Source organism: Lampris incognitus, chromosome 2 (assembly GCF_029633865.1).
Source record: "Lampris incognitus isolate fLamInc1 chromosome 2, fLamInc1.hap2, whole genome shotgun sequence".
Classification (NCBI taxonomy): domain Eukaryota; kingdom Metazoa; phylum Chordata; class Actinopteri; order Lampriformes; family Lampridae; genus Lampris; species Lampris incognitus.
Genome location: NC_079212.1, coordinates 87814325 through 87833921, shown reverse-complemented (window position 1 = coordinate 87833921; position 19597 = coordinate 87814325). Strand labels below are relative to the sequence as shown.

General features: G+C 45.2%; 1 protein-coding gene across 1 annotated transcript; it reads left to right on the top strand.

The window, feature by feature from the left end:
* Positions 1-7270: 7270 nt before the first annotated feature.
* Positions 7271-19590, top strand: prkag1 (protein kinase, AMP-activated, gamma 1 non-catalytic subunit). The gene is made up of 13 exons (XM_056275242.1): positions 7271-7448; positions 12669-12720; positions 13483-13583; positions 13687-13768; positions 13856-13914; positions 14160-14205; positions 14297-14351; positions 14463-14589; positions 16256-16421; positions 16519-16556; positions 17077-17223; positions 17433-17532; positions 18368-19590. Exons 1-13 carry the CDS (start codon positions 7440-7442, stop codon positions 18400-18402), a joined length of 1017 nt encoding a protein of 338 aa, XP_056131217.1. The 5' UTR covers positions 7271-7439; the 3' UTR covers positions 18403-19590.
* Positions 19591-19597: the final 7 nt, after the last annotated feature.

The following is a 19597-nucleotide window of genomic DNA, read 5'->3' as shown; positions in this document are numbered from 1 at the left end:
GGATGGTTGTGAGACCAGCTATGTTGTATGGTTTGGTTCACTGATAAAAAGACAGGAGGCGGGCTGGAGGTGGCAGAGATGAAGATGATAAGATTTTCATTGGGAGTGATGAAGAAGGACAGGATTAGGAACGAGTATATTAGAGGGGCAGCTCAGGTTGGACGGTTTGGAGACAAAGCAAGAGAGACAAGATTGAGATGGCTTGGACACGTGTGGAGGAGAGATGCAGGGTATATTGGGAGAAGGATGCTGAATATGGAGCTGCCAGGGAAGAGAAGAGGAAGGCCAAAGAGGAGGTTTATGGATGTTGTGAGGGAGGACATGCGGGTGGCTGGTGTGGCAGAGGAAGATGCAGAGGACAGGAAGAGATGGAAACGGATGATCCGCTGTGGCGCCCCCTAACGGCAGCAGCCGAAAGTAGTAGTAGTAGTTGGTCCATGAACTAAGTAGTGTTTGTTTTCTAACTTCTGCTGTGATGGCCATGTCTTTACTGTAATAATTCAACGCCAATCCAAGGCAAGGTATGACCCCAGGTTGTTATGTTTGTTGAAACGTGTAGGTATCAGGGTAATTACTCAGAGGATGTCTTTTGAGAAATTTGGTGTTAGCCATGTTACCAAATAAAATGGCCTCCAAGCGTGTACGCTCACAACGACTGTCCATCATCCATGCAATACGACGCAGTATAGCCCTTGCAGTCTAGTGTGCAGCCATGGGCGCTGCAGTGGGTGGAAGGAAGCTTTGCTTTGCTCTCAGACAGGACGGGGCCCTGCAGTCTGTGCAGACCTCGTCGCAAGATACCGTCTATCCTGCAGAAGGGGCCGCGAAGGGGACTAGTCATGGGTTCCGGGTCATGCAGGTGTGGAGGATAAACCTGTTCAGATGAAATGATCTTTAGCTCAGATGGAGGGTCGAGACTTTGAGAGAGAGAGAGCACCAGCATCTTTCTCAAAATGACAGCAGAGGAAGACGTGGACTTACGGGACGTGCTTAATTTTGTTTGCATTAAATCGACGCGGTCCCTTTAAGGACTCAGGGTGTTGCCATGGTTACGCCGCGCCATTTTTTTTATTGACTCACAGTCAAGAAACATACAACGACTCGTAGAGGAAACATAAACCACATAACATAACACAGTATTTCCATTATTCAAGCAAATGTAGACAGAATACATAAATAAAATAAAGTAAAATAAAATGGGGGGGGGGAGTCCACAAAATTAAATAAGTATTTCAATAAAAATCATTTGTAAATCATTGGGCAGAGAAGAGGCAAAAGGCTTAAACCATGGGGACATAAACCACAATATGGGAGATATGGACCCACCAACCTTCCTCGCTATTTTGTTAGAGCACATTCGTTTTCTTTTTGGATTTTAATAAAACGTGCAGTCGACATTATTACAACGACTTTGACTTATATCTAAATAATTTTAGAGTGGTGACGCCACAGATTTGTTCTTTTTTTATATTTCTGCACTTTGGTTTGTTACTGTTACAGACTGGAGATCATCAGTAAGAGTTGTGTTTATTTTCCTATTCATGTTCCCACCAGGCCTGCTCTGCAGCGCTTTCTTCACAGTCGTCATAAATATGTATCACACTAGAAGAAGCCCGCTACAATGTAGCGTTTTGGTTATCCACCCGTCTAAATCTCCCTCCTCTTCATCCTGCCAGCTAACCGCCTCCCCCCCACACTCCAACTCCCTCCCCCCAAATGCTCAGAATCATCTGAAATGCCGAGAAAAGTGGTTTTTAGCCATTTTTAGAAATTGCATAATTATGCATAATTATTATAATTATTTGAATTTTCTGCTATTTTTCTGGTCCTCTCTGGAACAATACCTACCACCTCCAAAAAAATGAGGATCATAAGTGCATTTTTGCAAAAATGCATATATTTTGCATAATGCCAAAACATTTAAGTCCCAGAAAACATTTTTTATATAGGTGAAAAAAATCAAAGATGCTCAGAATCATCTGAAATGCCGAGAAAAGTGGTTTTTAGCCATTTTTAGAAAAACGCATATTTTGCATATTTATGCATAATTAATTATGCCTAATTTTAATATTCTGCTATTTTTTATAGGTGCCCCTGATCATCCCCAATAACCTCCAAAAAGAATCAAGGCCCCAAGTGCTTTAGTTTGGCCGTTTATAGACTCTCACACAGACACACACCACACACCAGACACACACTGTGAAAATACAGGAGTAGATGTTTACAAGGCTGCAAGTTAAATCAGTCAGTCAATACTGACTGATTTACAATTAATTAGTTAAATGAGGATATGTTATTCATATCAGTTTATGCATGAATTAATCTCGTTTCATCATGACATATAGACTTGGCCCACAGGAAAGAGCAGTTTATATGCTCACCGTTGTGTTGGTCATACTATAGAATGATTTATTGCTGTGTTTAGCGGATAACGCAGAAGATAATGAACTTTGAAGAAACCGCACATCGTAATATTGGTCTAAAAAAAAGTCGCAATTAGATTATTTTCCCAAAATCGTTCAGCCCTACTTTATCCCTGCTCTTCAATCACACACACACACACACACACACACACACACACACACACACACACACACACACACACATATATTATATGTATATATGTATATATATATATATATATATATATATATATATATATATATATATATATATATATATATACACACACTACCGTTCAAAAGTTTGGGATCACCCAAACAATTTCGTGTTTTCCATGAAAAGTCACACTTATTCACCACCATATGTTGTGAAATGAATAGAAAATAGAGTCAAGACATTGACAAGGTTAGAAATAATGATTTGTATTTGAAATAAGATTTTTTTTACATCAAACTTTGCTTTCGTCAAAGAATCCTCCATTTGCAGCAATTACAGCATTGCAGACCTTTGGCATTCTAGCTGTTAATTTGTTGAGGTAATCTGGAGAAATTGCACCCCACGCTTCCAGAAGCAGCTCCCACAAGTTGGATTGGTTGGATGGGCACTTCTTTGAGCAGATTGAGTTTCTGGAGCATCACATTTGTGGGGTCAATTAAACGCTCAAAATGGCCAGAAAAAGAGAACTTTCATCTGAAACTCGACAGTCTATTCTTGTTCTTAGAAATGAAGGCTATTCCATGCGAGAAATTGCTAAGAAATTGAAGATTTCCTACACCGGTGTGTACTACTCCCTTCAGAGGACAGCACAAACAGGCTCTAACAGGTACTATTTAATGAAGATGCCAGTTGGGGACCTGTGAGGCGTCTGTTTCTCAAACTAGAGACTCTAATGTACTTATCTTCTTGCTCAGTTGTGCAACGCGGCCTCCCACTTCTTTTTCTACTCAGGTTAGAGCCTGTTTGTGCTGTCCTCTGAAGGGAGTAGTACACACCGGTGTAGGAAATCTTCAATTTCTTAGCAATTTCTCGCATGGAATAGCCTTCATTTCTAAGAACAAGAATAGACTGTCGAGTTTCAGATGAAAGTTCTCTTTTTCTGGCCATTTTGAGCGTTTAATTGACCCCACAAATGTGATGCTCCAGAAACTCAATCTGCTCTAAGAAGTGCCCATCCAACCAATCCAACTTGTGGGAGCTGCTTCTGGAAGCGTGGGGTGCAATTTCTCCAGATTACCTCAACAAATTAACAGCTAGAATGCCAAAGGTCTGCAATGCTGTAATTGCTGCAAATGGAGGATTCTTTGACGAAAGCAAAGTTTGATGTAAAAAAAATCTTATTTCAAATACAAATCATTATTTCTAACCTTGTCAATGTCTTGACTCTATTTTCTATTCATTTCACAACATATGGTGGTGAATAAGTGTGACTTTTCATGGAAAACACAAAATTGTTTGGGTGATCCCAAACTTTTGAACGGTAGTGTATATATATATATACTACCGTTCAAAAGTTTGGGATCACATTGAAATGTCCATATTTTTGAAGGAAAAGCACTGTACTTTTCAATGAAGATAACTTTAAACTAGTCTTAACTTTAAAGAAATACACTCTATACATTGCTAATGTGGTAAATGACTATTCTAGCTGCAAATGTCTGGTTTTTGGTGCAATATCTACATAGGTGTATAGAGGCCCATTTCAAGCAACTATCACTCCAGTGTTCTAATGGTACAATGTGTTTGCTCATTGGCTCAGAAGGCTAATTGATGATTAGAAAACCCTTGTGCAATCATGTTCACACATCCGAAAACAGTTTAGCTCGTTACAGAAGCTACAAAACTGACCTTCCTTTGAGTAGATTGAGTTTCTGGAGCATCACATTTGTGGGGTCAATTAAACGCTCAAAATGGCCAGAAAAAGAGAACTTTCATCTGAAACTCGACAGTCTATTCTTGTTCTTAGAAATGAAGGCTATTCCATGTGAGAAATTGCTAAGAAATTGAAGATTTCCTACACCAGTGTGTACTACTCCCTTCAGAGGACAGCACAAACAGGCTCTAACCAGAGTAGAAAAAGAAGTGGGAGGCCGCGTTGCACAACTGAGCAAGAAGATAAGTACATTAGAGTCTCTAGTTTGAGAAACAGACGCCTCACAGGTCCCCAACTGGCATCTTCATTAAATAGTACCCGCAAAACACCAGTGTCAACATCTACAGTGAAGAGGCGGCTGCGGGATTCTGGGCTTCAGGGCAGAGTGGCAAAGAAAAAGCCATATCTGAGACTGACCAATAAAAGAAAAAGATTAAGATGGGCAAAAGAACACAGACATTGGACAGAGGAAGACTGGAAAAAAGTGTTGTGGACGGATGAATCCAAGTTTGAGGTGTTTGGATCACAAAGAAGAACGTTTGTGAGACGCAGAACAAATGAAAAGATGCTGGAAGAATGCCTGACGCCATCTGTTAAGCATGGTGGAGGTAATGTGATGGTCTGGGGTTGCTTTGGTGCTGGTAAGGTGGGAGATTTGTACAGGGTAAAAGGGATTCTGAATAAGGAAGGCTATCACTCCATTTTGCAACGCCATGCCATACCCAGTGGACAGCGCTTGATTGGAGCCAATTTCATCCTACAACAGGACAATGACCCTAAACACACCTCCAAATTGTGCAAGAACTATTTAGAGCAGAAGCAGGCAGCTGGTATTCTATCGGTAATGGAGTGGCCAGCGCAGTCACTAGATCTGAACCCCATTGAGCTGTTGTGGGAGCAGCTTGACCGTATGGTACGCAAGAAGTGCCCATCCAACCAATCCAACTTGTGGGAGCTGCTTGTGGAAGCGTGGGGTGCAATTTCTCCAGATTACCTCAACAAATTAACAGCTAGAATGCCAAAGGTCTGCAATGCTGTAATTGCTGCAAATGGAGGATTCTTTGACGAAAGCAAAGTTTGATGTAAAAAAAATCTTATTTCAAATACAAATCATTATTTCTAACCTTGTCAATGTCTTGACTCTATTTTCTATTCATTTCACAACATATGGTGGTGAATAAGTGTGACTTTTCATGGAAAACACAAAATTGTTTGGGTGATCCCAAACTTTTGAACGGTAGTGTATATATATATATATCAACTGGTCAGTTTTATTGCCTTTTTCATTTCACCCACGACTCGAACTAGCGGCTCGCCGCGCAGACCAAAACATGACACGCCTACTTCATGTCGACTCCCACTCAAAGACTGCCCCCAAAATGCCCGCCTCCATTCGTTGCTAGGTTACCAAATCCTGATACGCTACAATAGATAGATAGATAGATAACGATGCACGATACTAGATAGCCAACATGGCCGCTGATGAGTGCGCGACGCACGAAACAGGCGTGTACAGCTATGAATTAATTATATTTCCTACATACGTATATATATATATATAACTTTGTTTTTTGTTTTTTTTTTTGTCTCATAAAGAATTTATTTGACTCACTGGATTATATATATTGTAACGTGCATGGATAAGTAGACACGCTGGCCGCTGTCTGGCGGGTCTGACCCTTCAGTCGAGCGGTTAGCGATGTCTCCTGCGGTGCGGGCGATACGGGTTCGCGTCCTGGCCGCGGCAGTTCCTGTGGTTGCGTTGTCCCCCGAATTCGCTACAATACTGTTTCAACTCAGAATACAGATAAGAAATCGTTATTATTAAGCAGAGAAGAAGTGGTTCAGTTGAACTGACTAGATTAGCGTAGTCTCACAGAGCCAGACCTGTGTCCACACTTCCACACTAACCCTGGGGAAAGGCTTCCATTAAGACTGGTTCACTGTGAGTTGGCCAGCATAGCCAGACCTGTGTCCACACTTCCACACTAACCCTGGGGAAAGGCTTCCATTAAGACTGGTTCTCTGTGAGTTGGGCAGCATAGCCAGACCTGTGTCCACACTTCCACACTAACCCTGGGGAAAGGCTTCCATTAAGACTGGTTCACTGTGAGTTGGCCAGCATAGCCAGACCTGTGTCCACACTTCCACACTAACCCCGGGGAAAGGCTTACATTAAGACTGGTTCTCTGTGAGTTGGGCAGCATAGCCAGACCTGTGTCCACACTTCCACACTAACCCTGGGGAAAGGCTTACATTAAGACTGGTTCACTGTGAGCTGGGCAGCATAGCCAGACCTGTGTCCACACTTCCACACTAACCCTGGGGAAAGGCTTACATTAAGACTGGTTCACTGTGAGCTGGGCAGCATAGCCAGACCTGTGTCCACACTTCCACACTAACCCTGGGGAAAGGCTTCCATTAAGACTGGTTCACTGTGAGCTGGGCAGCATAGCCAGACCTGTGTCCACACTTCCACACTAACCCTGGGGAAAGGCTTCCATTAAGACTGGTTCACTGTGAGTTGGGCAGTTTTGAAGAGAGAGAAACTCCGCTTTCCATTTCCCCCTTTTTTATAATCTCATGAAAGGAGATCTTGGGGCATTCGTCAGGTCTTGGTTTTATTGGAGGATAATAGTTTGACAGTTTAGTCAATTTAGTTAATTTGGGGGTGTCTCCCCGCCTGCCGCCCAGTGACTGCTGGGATAGGCTCCAGCATCCCCGCGACCCTGAGATCAGGCTAAGGCGGTTTGGATAGTGGCTAGATGGACGGATGGATATTACGGATGTAGTCGGAAAGCGTTGCCTTAATCGACGCTGTGCATAACTGTAGTCCACTGACTTCCGGTTTCTACTACAGCGGTCATACCAGTTTCCTGTTTGTTGGCGCGCGCTATCGACAACGGCATATTTTTGGCGACGCCCGCGAGATTCACCATGACGTCGACAAACTCTCTCCCAAGGAAAGTCTCGAGACGATCTACAACCATGACCCGCTTGTGATCACTAGGGGGCAGTGTTAACGCCACATACGCCTGCAGTGCCGCAAACGAAGGGAGGAAGAACAGTTCGAGGGGTTGACCAGAAAGACTGGCGAGGGTCTCGGATCGCCGTTCCAGTCAAATCGGGACCCAGCGTGACGGAGAGGCGACCCGCCGGATGCGTCATGGAATGTGTGAGTCCCTCACGTAAGCTAGCCAAACCCGGTGCCGTTTACCGAACCGGACCGGTGGCAAACTGTGTCATGACATGTTGCTGAACAGGCCAGCGAGCTAAGCCCCGGGAAGACTGTTGAGAGCAAGAACCCTTGTCCGGCTAGCTAGCGAGCTAACGCCGGATGAATGGGCGTTCAGCCACACCGCACGGTGGCTAACGCTTCGGCTAGCATGCTAACCAACGTTAGCCTGCCTTGGAGAGGGCACCGCGGGGACGGGCTATCAGTTACCGAACCCAACGTCGGTTCGTCCCCGGCTCGCCAGCTGGTTCAGTACGTGTAGGGTTTCCTGGTTGTCGCGTGTCCGTAGTGTGAGGTTCGAAAACGTGTGCTAACACCCGCTTATCTGAGCAAGACCCCCCCATTAGTGTATTTGCAACGTATTCTGTTTTATTTGTTTTGTTTTGTTTGGGGGGGGGTTATTGTTTGGTGGCGTCAGTGCTGCGGAGTCAAAGTTCTTTAACGTCGCTATAAAATGTCAAGATTATGTGCCACTCAGCGCTGATATTCTTGTTGACGCTCCGCACGATGTTAGCTAATCAGATTGAGTTAATTACGCCATCTGTGGTACGCTGTCTCGCGACGGGGGGGGGGGGGGGGGACTAGCGGCATCTGGCTCGCGCGGCTTCCAGCGGCGGTATCAATGCGCCCGGCCGGCGGATCACAACAGGTGCGTTTAGGGACGTCGAGCGGATGTAGTTCTTCAGTTTGGGGCCGCTTTTGAAAATTTGACAAAATAAATTTCTTCAAAATCTTGTTTTTTTTCCCCAAAAGCTCTATTAAGTGGCGTGGGACTAATATCTCAGCGTAGCTTTGACCGTCCTACACAATAAGTTTGGTATTATGACGCTTTTTTTCAAAGTTATAACAGCAAAATGTGACGTCATGACATGTGATGGTAACGACGCTTCACTGTTTGGAGAAAAAGTTGGCCAAGTCTTACGCTTGCTTAGCACACAATATACAATGAATACACGTGAATAAAGTGAAGTTTCTTATTTCTGAAGTGAAACACTCAGCTAGTAACGTGTCTGGTGATGACCTGTGATAACCATCCTGCTGACACGCCTCAGGCACTTCTCGTTTCCATGGAGACCACGTTCGAAAAATCGTTATTGCTCTAAAATGTTGGGTGCGATGTAATGACAGATGTATGAGGGACAGACAGCGATATTTAACTATGAAATATAAACCATATGAATGTGAAATATGTCTTTTTAAGTTATTATGAGAAAATGCAAAGTAAAGCTTTAATGAATTTGACCATTTTTATGACTTTATTACAGAGGGGGAGTTAAAAGGTCTTGGTTGGGGACAAGCCCAAAACAAATCTCATCATTGAGACTCAAATCTTTTTTCATAACTAACACAACCTAACTCTTAACAAATACAATAATTGTTTTAAAAAAAAAAAAAGTTTTCTCTTGAAAATCTACCCTGGGGACAGAAACACTCCCTTAATGGAAGAATCACCCAGTAGTAAATTGTCAAGTTACTCAAGTCTGATTTGTTCATGACCACCGTGAAACGCGGTTTCTGTCAGTAGTATAGTGGAGTTCGTTATGTGGCTTTCTTGTAATGTGTTACTCTTTGAATGTGATAAGATTGTGAAACCAGCGGGTGTTGCGCACAGTGTAAGGTGAGCTCTGCACATTTCTCTCTAAATGATACACACGGCCAATAGTAACTGGGGAATGGTGTCTCCCATCAACAAATCCTTTCCCCCATCGTGCTACCAGTTAGAAATATGCCTTCTTCTTACATCATATATTTACTGTTGTCTCGGCAGTTGATCTTCTTTCAGCCCTTGACTTCTCACGAAATTAAGCATTATCATGGCGAATTCACGGGGTAGCTGGGAATCTGCCGTTGCCGGGATGTGAACCCGGGTCTCCCGCACCACGGGCGACTACGTTAACCGGTCGACAAAAGGGACCCTTTAGTCGACTGGTTAACATAGTCGCCCATGGTGTGGGAGACCCGGGTTCACGTCCTGGCTGCGGCAGATTCCCGGCTGCGGCAGATTCCCGGCTGCCCCGTGAATTCGCCACACACACACACACACACACACACACACACACACACACACACACACACACCCGATCAGCCAAACCATTAAAACTCTGACAGGTACGGGAATAACATTGATTATCTCGTTACAATTGCACTTGTCAAGGGGTGGGATACATTAGGCAGCAAGTGAAGGGTCTGTTCTTTAAGTTGATCTGTTGGAAGCAGGACAAATGGGCAAGTTTAAGGATCTGAGCGACTTCGACAAGGGCCAGATTGTGATGACTAGACAACTGGGTCAGAGCAATTCAAAACAGCAGGTCTTGTGGGGTGTTCCTGTTATGCAGTGGTCAGTAACTACCAAAAGTGGACCAAGAAAGGACAACCAGTGAACTGGTGTCAGGGTCATGGGCGCCCAAGGCTCATTGATGTGCGTGGGGAGCGAAGGCTACCTCATCTGCTCTGATCCCACAGAAGGAGCTACTGTAGCTCAAATTGCTGAAATAGTTAATCTTGGGTACAATAGGAAGGTGTCAAAACACACAGTGCTGCAGCTACGCCAGTCAGAGTGCCCATGGTGACCCCTGTCCACCACTGAAAGCACCTGCAATGGGCACGTAAGCATCAGAACTGGACCATGGAGTAGTGGAAGAAGGTGGCCTGGTCTGATGAATCACGTTTTCTTTACCATGATGTGGCCAGCTGTGTGTGTGTGTGTGTGTGTGTGTGTGTGTGTGTGTGTGTGTGTGTGTGTGTGTGTGTGTGTGTGTGTGTGTGTGTGTGTGTGTGTGTGTGTGTGTGTGTGTGATTTACCTGGGGAAGAGATAGCACCAGGATGCACTATGGGAAGAAGGCAAGCCAGTGGAGGCAGTATGATGCTCTGGGCAATGTTCTGCCGGGAGACCTTGGGTCCTGGCATTCATGTGGCTGTTACCTTGACACGTACCACCTACCTAAACTTTGTTGCAGACCAGGTACACCCCTTCATGGTAACGGTTTTCCCTGATGGCAGTGGCCTCTTTCAGCAGGATAATGCTCCCTGCCACCCTGCAAAAATTGTTCTCAAACCAATCAAGCATCTGTGGGTTGTGCTGGAAAAACAAGTCTGATCCATGGAGGCCCCACCTCGCAACTTAAAGGATCTGCTACTATCGTCTTGGTACCGAATACCAGAGGACACCTTCAGAGGTCTTGTGGAGTCCATGCCTTGATGGGTCAGAGCTGTTTTGGTGGCACAAGGGGGACCTACACAGTATTTTGTTGGTGGTTTTAATGTTTGACTGATCTGTGTGTGTGTGTGTGTGTGTGTGTGTGTGTGTGTGTGTGTGTGTGTGTGTGTGTGTGCGCGCATGATAATTCTTTGAAACCACTGCAGTGTACACCATGCATAAAGCGGCTAGCCTTATGCATTGTGTAGCACTAACCAGCCGATGGCGTTCATATACACAAAGTGGACTCAAATTTATTTGTATAGCCCAATATCACAAATTACAAATTTGCCTCAGGGGGCTTACAGCAACACAACATCCTGTCATTAGACCTCGCATCAGATAAGACAACTCCCTAAAAACAAACAAGAAAAAAAAAAGCTCTAACAGGGAGAAAAAATAGAAAGAAACCTCAGGGAGCACAACAGAGGAGGGATCTCTCTCCCAAGACGGGTGTTTACACAACATGTAAGCATGTTGGTAAAACATGTTGGTCCTTCGTGTCCCACCAAAACAGCACTGATCTGCCAAGGCTTGGACTCTACAAGACCCCTGAAGGTGTCCTGTGGTATCTGGCACCAAAAAATTAGCAGCAAGATCCTTCAATTCCTGTAAGTTGCAAAGTGGAGTCGCTGTGGATTGAACTTGTCAGTCCAGCACATCCCACAGATGCTGAATCGGATTGAGATCTGGAGAATTTGGAGGCCAGGGCAACACCTTGAACGTCATCATCTTCCTCAAACCATTCCCGAACAATGTGTGCAGTGTGGCATTATCCTGCTGAAAGAGACCACTGCCATCAGGGAATACCGTTGCCAAGAAGGAGTGTGCCTGGTCTGCATCGATGTTTAGGTAGGTGGTACGTGTCAAATTGACATCCACATGAATGGCCGGAGCTGGGGTTTTCCAGCAGAACGTTGCCCAGAGCATCACACTCCCTCCACCGGCATGTCATCTTCCCAGAGTGCATCCTGGTGCCATCACTTCCCCAGGTAATCGCCGCACATGCACACAGCCCTCCACGTAATCTAAAAGAAAGCGGGACTCACTGGACCAGGTGACCTTCTTTCACTTCTGCAAGGTCAATTCCAATGCTTCACAGCTCCATATGCAGCAGGGTGTGATGCACTGTGTTGTGACACATTCCTCCTGTAACCATCATTAAAATATTCTGTGACTTGTGCCACTGTAGACCTTCTGTTGGTTCAGACCAGACGGGATAGCCTTTGTTGCCCTCCCGCATCAATACACTTTGGGCGCCCAACAAACACTCTGTCGCCAGTTTGTGGTTTGTCCCTCCCCAGACCGCTGTCGGTAGGGTAGGTACTCGCCACAGCTGACTGGGAGCACCCCACAAGCCTTGCCATTTCAGATATGCGCTGACCCAGTCATCTGGCCATAACAATTTGGCCCTCGTCAAAGTCACTCGGATCCTTACGCTTGCCCGTTTTTGCTGTTTCCAACACGTTGGCTACGAGAGCTGGTTGTTCTCTTATCTAATCCACCCAGACCTTGACATGTGCCCATGTTTGGAGATGATCAATATCATTTGGTTCACGTGAGTGGTCATAATGTTTTGGCTCATCAGTGTAACTTTCACATGAAACTTTCAGTGTTTGTCTGTCTATCACGCAGCTATAATGTCTTCATTTAAATTGAATTGTTCTCCTTGTTTAATGTAAAGAAAGCGATAGCTTTATCACCAGGTGTCCGGGTTTATCTTTAAGTCATTTGAACCAATCATGATGATAATTCATGTTTCACTTATTGCTGTCATGAGTTGGGGGCTCTGATGTTTTATTCAGTTGGATCTGCACTAGTGGTACTTCGAGTACAGCTCGGTCTATGATTTTTACTTAGCCACGTTATGCAGGCCTTGTATTTATAGCAGCAGAGCAAACACTCGCACATTCACTTATTTGGCAAGTAGCCTTAACCAACCAAAGAATGACCTTTGTTTTAGATTCCAGCTGCTCTTGATGATTTGGAGGGCCAAAAGGAGGCACTAGCAGAGGGTAAGTGACCTCTTTGCATAGCTATCCCAGAGAAACACATTCTGCTTAAAGCCTCCTACACACTGTGCGATTTCAGCAGCCCTGTAAGTTTACTGCAGGCCACACTGTGCGATATGGCTCTAATAAACTTGGGTACGATATCAAGTGTGATGTATGTAGACTGTACGATGATAACGCTGCTGAATCACAGGCTACGACGCAAGTCCATAAAAACATCATCAGTGTGCGTCATCAGTCTGCATCGCTGGTAAAGCAACATGACGCCAAGCAGGAATCCAGTGCTTTCAGTAGTCGCCGCAGCTCATTTTGCTCGTTTCGTTGCTCGTTTTGTTAGCTTGTTTTAGTTCGTTTTGTTGAATCCATGGCATTTGGGTCACAGATGCTAAGAGTCTGTTGTGTTTAGTGCCTGCAAAGATTGTGCGTGGCGTTGATCAGGGCGTTGTTTCGTGCTGCGTTTCTATTGGTTGGTTAGTAGACGTAGGTCGTAGCAGCGGTCACACTGTGAGACGGTCATGCTACATTTCTGACACTGTCAGACTTTTGTTCCGGCTTATCTTCGGTCACAAGACCGTAATAACGGCCGTCTTTGAACCTGTCTCACAGTGCGACGTAGGACCGCCACTTTGGAGCCACGACCAAAGATATCGCCACGTTTAGTCACCTTTCGTCTGAGACGGCCCAAATCGCACAGTGTGTAGGAGGCTTAAGGCAACAAAACGCTTACTGGATGGACAGCTGGTGTCACTTGTTTCATTTCTCCAGACCAAGAACACAATGTGTACACTAGATTTATGAAGTCTCATCGGTGCTACGACCTGGTACCGACCAGCTCCAAATTGGTGGTCTTCGACACATCGCTTCAGGTAAGGCGAAGACCTTCAAGACCTTCGTTTGAAGATGGAATCCTGTTTCTCAGTAACATTTGGACCAAATGTATAAATGTGAACCTTTATTTTTCTAAAACAGGTCAAGAAGGCATTTTTTGCACTTGTGTCCAATGGGGTGAGGGCGGCACCTCTGTGGGACAGTAACAAGCAGTGCTTCGTTGGTAAGATGGTTGCTTTTGACTCAGCTCCGCGTTGTTTAAGAAGGCCAACGTTGATAATAAACTGATAACATGTAACTCATCTCCTAGGTATGCTAACAATCACCGACTTTATCAACATCCTCCATCGCTATTACAAGTCTCCTCTGGTAAGATGGCGGCCACTGAGCTGTTGTGGTAATTGACTTTTGAATAGGTTGTGAGTTGTTACACATCACACTCACGTCTTTGGCTGGCGTAGGCTGGTTTTAAACTACGTTGCTAAACGGGGGGGATCGTTACTGGCTTATTACGTTGCTATTTTACCCTGTTGGGAAGTTAGCCAGTATTTACTTCCTGTCCCGGCCCCTCTTTAGCTAGCTGCTCAGCATCTTCTCTTGTTGATATGTTTCAGGTGCAGATTTATGAGCTGGAGGAACACAAGATCGAGACGTGGCGAGGTGATTCATGTCGTTCATGTCAAATCTGTCACTCTGGTAAAGACGAAAAGCTGATTATTGTACCAATGTGTCTGTATTTCTTTATTTTTAGACATATACCTTCAAGACTCTTTCAAACCCCTAGTCAGCATATCTCCCAGCGCCAGGTAGATTTTATGTTTTTTTGGTTTTCATTCAGAGCGCTTGTCTGTCAACTTTGCTGCTGTTGTTTTGCTGTCCAAACAACATGGTTGTGTCTTTGTGTCCCTCTCGCCTAGTTTATATGATGCAGTATCTTCTCTGTTGAAGAACAAGATCCACAGATTGCCAGTGATTGACCCCTTGACAGGGAACACACTCTATATCCTCACGCACAAGAGGATCCTCAAATTCCTCAAGCTTTTTGTGAGTCTTTTTTTTGTATTTGTCATTCACCATAGCTATAAATATAATAATAATAATAATAATAATAATAATAATTTGCCGGGGGACGGCACGGTGGCACAGTGGTTAGCATGGTCGCCTCACAGCAAGAAGGTCCTGGGTTCGAGCCCCGGGGTAGTCCAACCTTGGGGGTCGTCCCAGGTCGTCCTCTGTGTGGAGTTTGCATGTTCTCCCCGTGTCTGCATGGGTTTCCTCCGGGGGCTCCGGTTTCCTCCCACAGTCCAAAGGCATGTAGGACAGGGGACTCGCCGTACTAAATTGTCCCTAGGTGTGTGTGTGTGTGTGTGTGTGTGTGTGTGTGTGCGTGCACGCATGCGTGCGTGCATGCATGCATACGCCCCCTGTGATGGCCTGGCGGCCTGTCCAGGGTGTGTGCCTGCCTGCTGCCCAATGACTGCTGGGATAGACTCCAGCATCCCCACGACCAAAGGGGGGAAAACTCTGCTTCAGAAAGTAGAAGTACTAACCATGTGTTTGCTCCACCCTTGCACCAAACCAGCTGATTCTAATTAGCGCAACACTTCAGGCAGGTGGGAGAACTAATTAGTGAAATCAGCTGGTTTAGTCCACGGGTGGAGCAAATAAATGGTTAGTACTTCTGCTTTCTGAAGCCGGGTTTTCCACCTCTGCCCATGACCCTGAGTAAGGCTAGCTTGGATAATGGATGGATGGATGGATGGATTATTTCTTGGGGTTTTTGTTTGTTTTCGTGGTATATCATTCTTGTACTGTACAGTAGGGCTGTGTACTGGTGAGAATCTGGTGATAGGATGCGTATCACAATACAGGGTTACTATTCAATACATCACGATATAGTATTGTGATACTGTAAGGAAGGTGATATATTGTGATACTGTAAGAAAGGTGATATATTGTGATACTGTAAGAAAGGTGATATATTGTGACACTAAGAAAGGTGATATAGTGTGATACTGTAAGAAAGGTGATATATTGTGATACTGTAAGAAAGGTGATAGTGTGATACTGTAAGAAAGGTGATATAGTGTGATACTGTAAGAAAGGTGATATATTGTGGTACTGTAAGAAAGGTGATACATTGTGATACTGTAAGAAAGGTGATATATTGTGATACTGTAAGAAAGGTGATAGTGTGATACTGTAAGAAAGGTGATATAGTGTGATACTGTAAGAAAGGTGATATATTTTGATACTGTAAGAAAGGCGATATATTGTGATACTGTAAGAAAGGTGATATATTGTGATACTGTAAGAAAGGTGGTATATTGTGATTTCATAGGCCTGTGTTCTTTGTGCTTATGCTACTTCCTGTCTCAGTTTACGTTGTTGCGCTGGAATGGACGAGTCAAATGGCTGAAGATAGATTACAACACAGTTGTCTAGCGGTCGTGGGGTTACACACAACACAAAATGTTTGTAACCAACCTTTACATGTAAAGAAAGATTGATATAGTGGTCTTGAGAATCGATACAGTATCACAACAGATAATATCGCCATACTCCAGTGTATCGATATTTTCTTACACCCCTGCTGTACAGAAGACAAGACTTGGGCAGGGAAGGACCATAGTCGTATCTAACAAAGTATGTTTGTGTTTTTATTGCTTAATAAGGCGATTTTGTGTTAAGAATGTGTTGTTCTTGTCAGATATCGGAGATGCCAAAGCCTGCCTTCCTAGGCCAGACTTTAGAGGAGCTGAACATTGGAACATTCCGTAACATAGCCGTGGTGCGTTCGGACACGCCGCTCTACACGGCGCTGGGCATCTTCGTCGAGCAGCGAGTGTCGGCTCTGCCGGTTGTGGATGACAACGGTATGTGGCCGGGGCGTCAGCGTCCACACCGGTTTAGCACAAATGACCAGAAAACCTGCATGTGTTACACGCTCAGCTGCTATGTTCTTACTTGCAGGTCGGGTCGTTGACATTTACTCCAAGTTTGACGTCATAGTAAGTCATCATCTGTCTTTCCTCTGTATCGACTAGTGCACAGCACTTCTGAGCAGAAAGGAAGATCCTCGGTCACATTTTGTCATTAATTAACCACACACATATATCTATATATATATCTATCTATCTATCTATCTATCTATCTATCTATCTATCTATCTATCTATATATATATATATATATATATAAAGGTGCAGCAGAAATACAGTGCGTGAACGAGTGTAACTTTGTCACATCAACATTTAAACTGAATAAAAACGACGCAGCATTCAGAGACTGCATGCCTGACTGTGTGCATGATGAGAGCTCAGTTTGTGCCAGAGTGCTACAGAACAAAAGACAAATCGTTTAAAAGGAAAAAAAAATGTAATTTTTTTTTTATTATGAGAGCAAGTAGTAAATAGACGGGGGGATATCAAACCATTTTTTATAATCATATTCTTTAAAAACAAAGTGTGATGAACTCATGGGGTAATTGTGATAAACTGTGTGTGTGTGTGTGTGTTGTGTTTGTGTGCAGAATCTAGCAGCAGAGAAAACCTACAACAACCTGGACATAACGGTGACCAAAGCCCTGCAGCACCGCTCTCAGTATTTTGAAGGAGTGCTGACCTGCCACAGACACGAGACACTGGAGGCCATCATCAACAGACTGGTTGAGGCTGAGGTGAGCGGCAGCAAGGCAGACATGCTACACACAGACACACACACACGAGTCAGAACATAGTTGTGTGTAAGTTAAGTTGCAGTGCAGTGCATCTGCGTCCATTCAATTTCTTAAGAAAAAGCAACTTCCTGCTCTGATGATAACGGCAAACATGCGCCATGTCTCTGTCGTAACGTCGGGTCTTGGTGGTCTTCCTTGCTGTCTCTCAGGTGCACAGGCTTGTGGTGGTGGACGAGCAGGAGGTGGTGAGGGGCATAGTCTCCCTCTCAGACATCCTACAGGCCCTAGTGCTCACTAATGGAGACGATGGTAGGCACGACTCAACACCACCGATGGAAATCTTCTGAATATGCACACTGTAGTTTTGTTTTAGGCAACGTTATGAATGAAAGGGGCGTCCAGGTAGCGTGGCTGTCTATTCTGTTGCCTACCAACACGGGGGGCACTAGTTCGAATCCCCATGTTTCCTCTGGCTTGGTCGGGCGTCCCTACAGACACAATTGGCCGTGTCTGTGGGTGGGAAGCCGGATCTGGTATGTGTCCTGGTCGCTGCACTAGTGCCTCCTCTGGTCGGTCAGGGTGCCTGTTCACGGGAGGGCGTTACTGGGGGGAATAGCGTGATCGTCCCGAGCGCTACGTCCCCCTGGTGAAACTCCTCACTGTCAGGTGAAAAGAAGCAGCTGGTGACTCCACATGTATGGGAGGAGGCATGTGGTAGTCTGCAGCCCTCCCCAGATCGGCAGAGGGGGTGGAGCAGCGACCGGGACGACTCGGAAGAGTGGGGTAATTGGACGGCTAAAATTGGGGAGAAAAAGAGGGACCCCCCCCCCCCCCAAAAAAAAGGTTATGAATGAAATGGGTCAAGATGAAACACACAGTTTGTTCATTGCAAGTTGCGAGGTTAAGCTAATTAACTCTTTGGCCCTCAGAAACTGCTTAAGAACAAATAAGGGAAAACTTCTCCACCAGTGAAAAGCTGTAGATTTTTAGAAGAGAGAAAGCCGGAAGAGAGGAAGAAAGAGGATGGGGGAATCAAGACAGCTTTTCATCCCCCCCCCCCCCCAAGTCACCCCGCGTCCAGGCTTCCTACTTTTCACGCATGAAGATGTCTCCCTTTCCCCTCTCTGCATATACAACTATGAAGTCCAGCAACTGAATTCAGCAATACGACAACGGTAGTAAGGGACACGCAGGAGCTGCCTTGACTGAAGCCATAATCTGAGCCACACAGAAGACCCAGCAAAGACCCAAGAGCACGACGGCCGCCCAGTATGGCTCATCACCGTTCTCCACCCCGCGGCTGTTGCAGCGTGGTGCTGACCCATACCGAGGAAGAGCAGCCGTCGGTCAGACGAACCCTTTCTAGCAGAGATTGACTTGTTATTCGTGGCAGCCGACAGCAGAGAGAAGAGTGACTTGCCAGCAGTGCTGTTTCCAGGCAGCATACCTTTTATATTTCGCTACAGAGCTGAGCTGTAGACGGCCGCCATCGAAGGATTATGTTCATAAGCACAGTGTGTGGCGCGTGTTGCAATATGATCCAGGCGTGTTATGTGTCGTGACGATCCAGCGTGAAGTCTTGACTGAGAGGGATCTAACGTCGCATCTCACTTTAGGTCTCCCAAGCCTCGTGGACTAAATTGGCACAGACGGGTGTCTGTGGTGTTACAGACGTCCATAACTGTGCCGTATTCCCTTTTCTAATGCACAACCATTGGATATTTATGGTTTATTATTTGCTAGTTGTGATGTTCCCTCATGTATGAATTGTACCATTATCACTTATTTAGATTTTAAATTGCTTTCACCATCCGGTTTTTTCTTCCCAGCATCTTCGGGGGAGTGGAGGTTGCCAGGTGGTGCAACACGCTCGGGGCGCGTGTGTGTGGGGGTTATGTAGTAGGGTATTCTGGGTATCCATCACCATTAAAGGGATTTGCTCTTCGTTGCTTTGGTTATAATATTTTGCTAGCAAGTAAGGTGTCACTTAAAATATACCAATAGTCAAATTCACAAAGTTGTCATGTTCTGTTTTCTATGTATTTTTTAAAGATTTTCACAGCATTTACTTTGGAGTGACGAGTCACGTGTTCGGCCAGGCGCTTCGCCGCAGCGCTCGCTGAGTCTGCCTTAAGTCGGGGCTGTTATCGCGAGCCGCTCAGCGCGCGCACTTCCTCCTCTTTCCATTTCCTGCGAGGGCGCGCCCGTCTGAAGGCAGCTTCCTGTCACTCAGCGCGTGTTGTTTGGGTTTCGAACCTGACTCCCGTCATGGGTGTAATGATAACACGTGCGACTGTCCGTAACTGCTGGTGTTTTCTACTAATCCGACTTGAGATTATATAAGGGATACACAATAAATATTCTTTATCTTTGC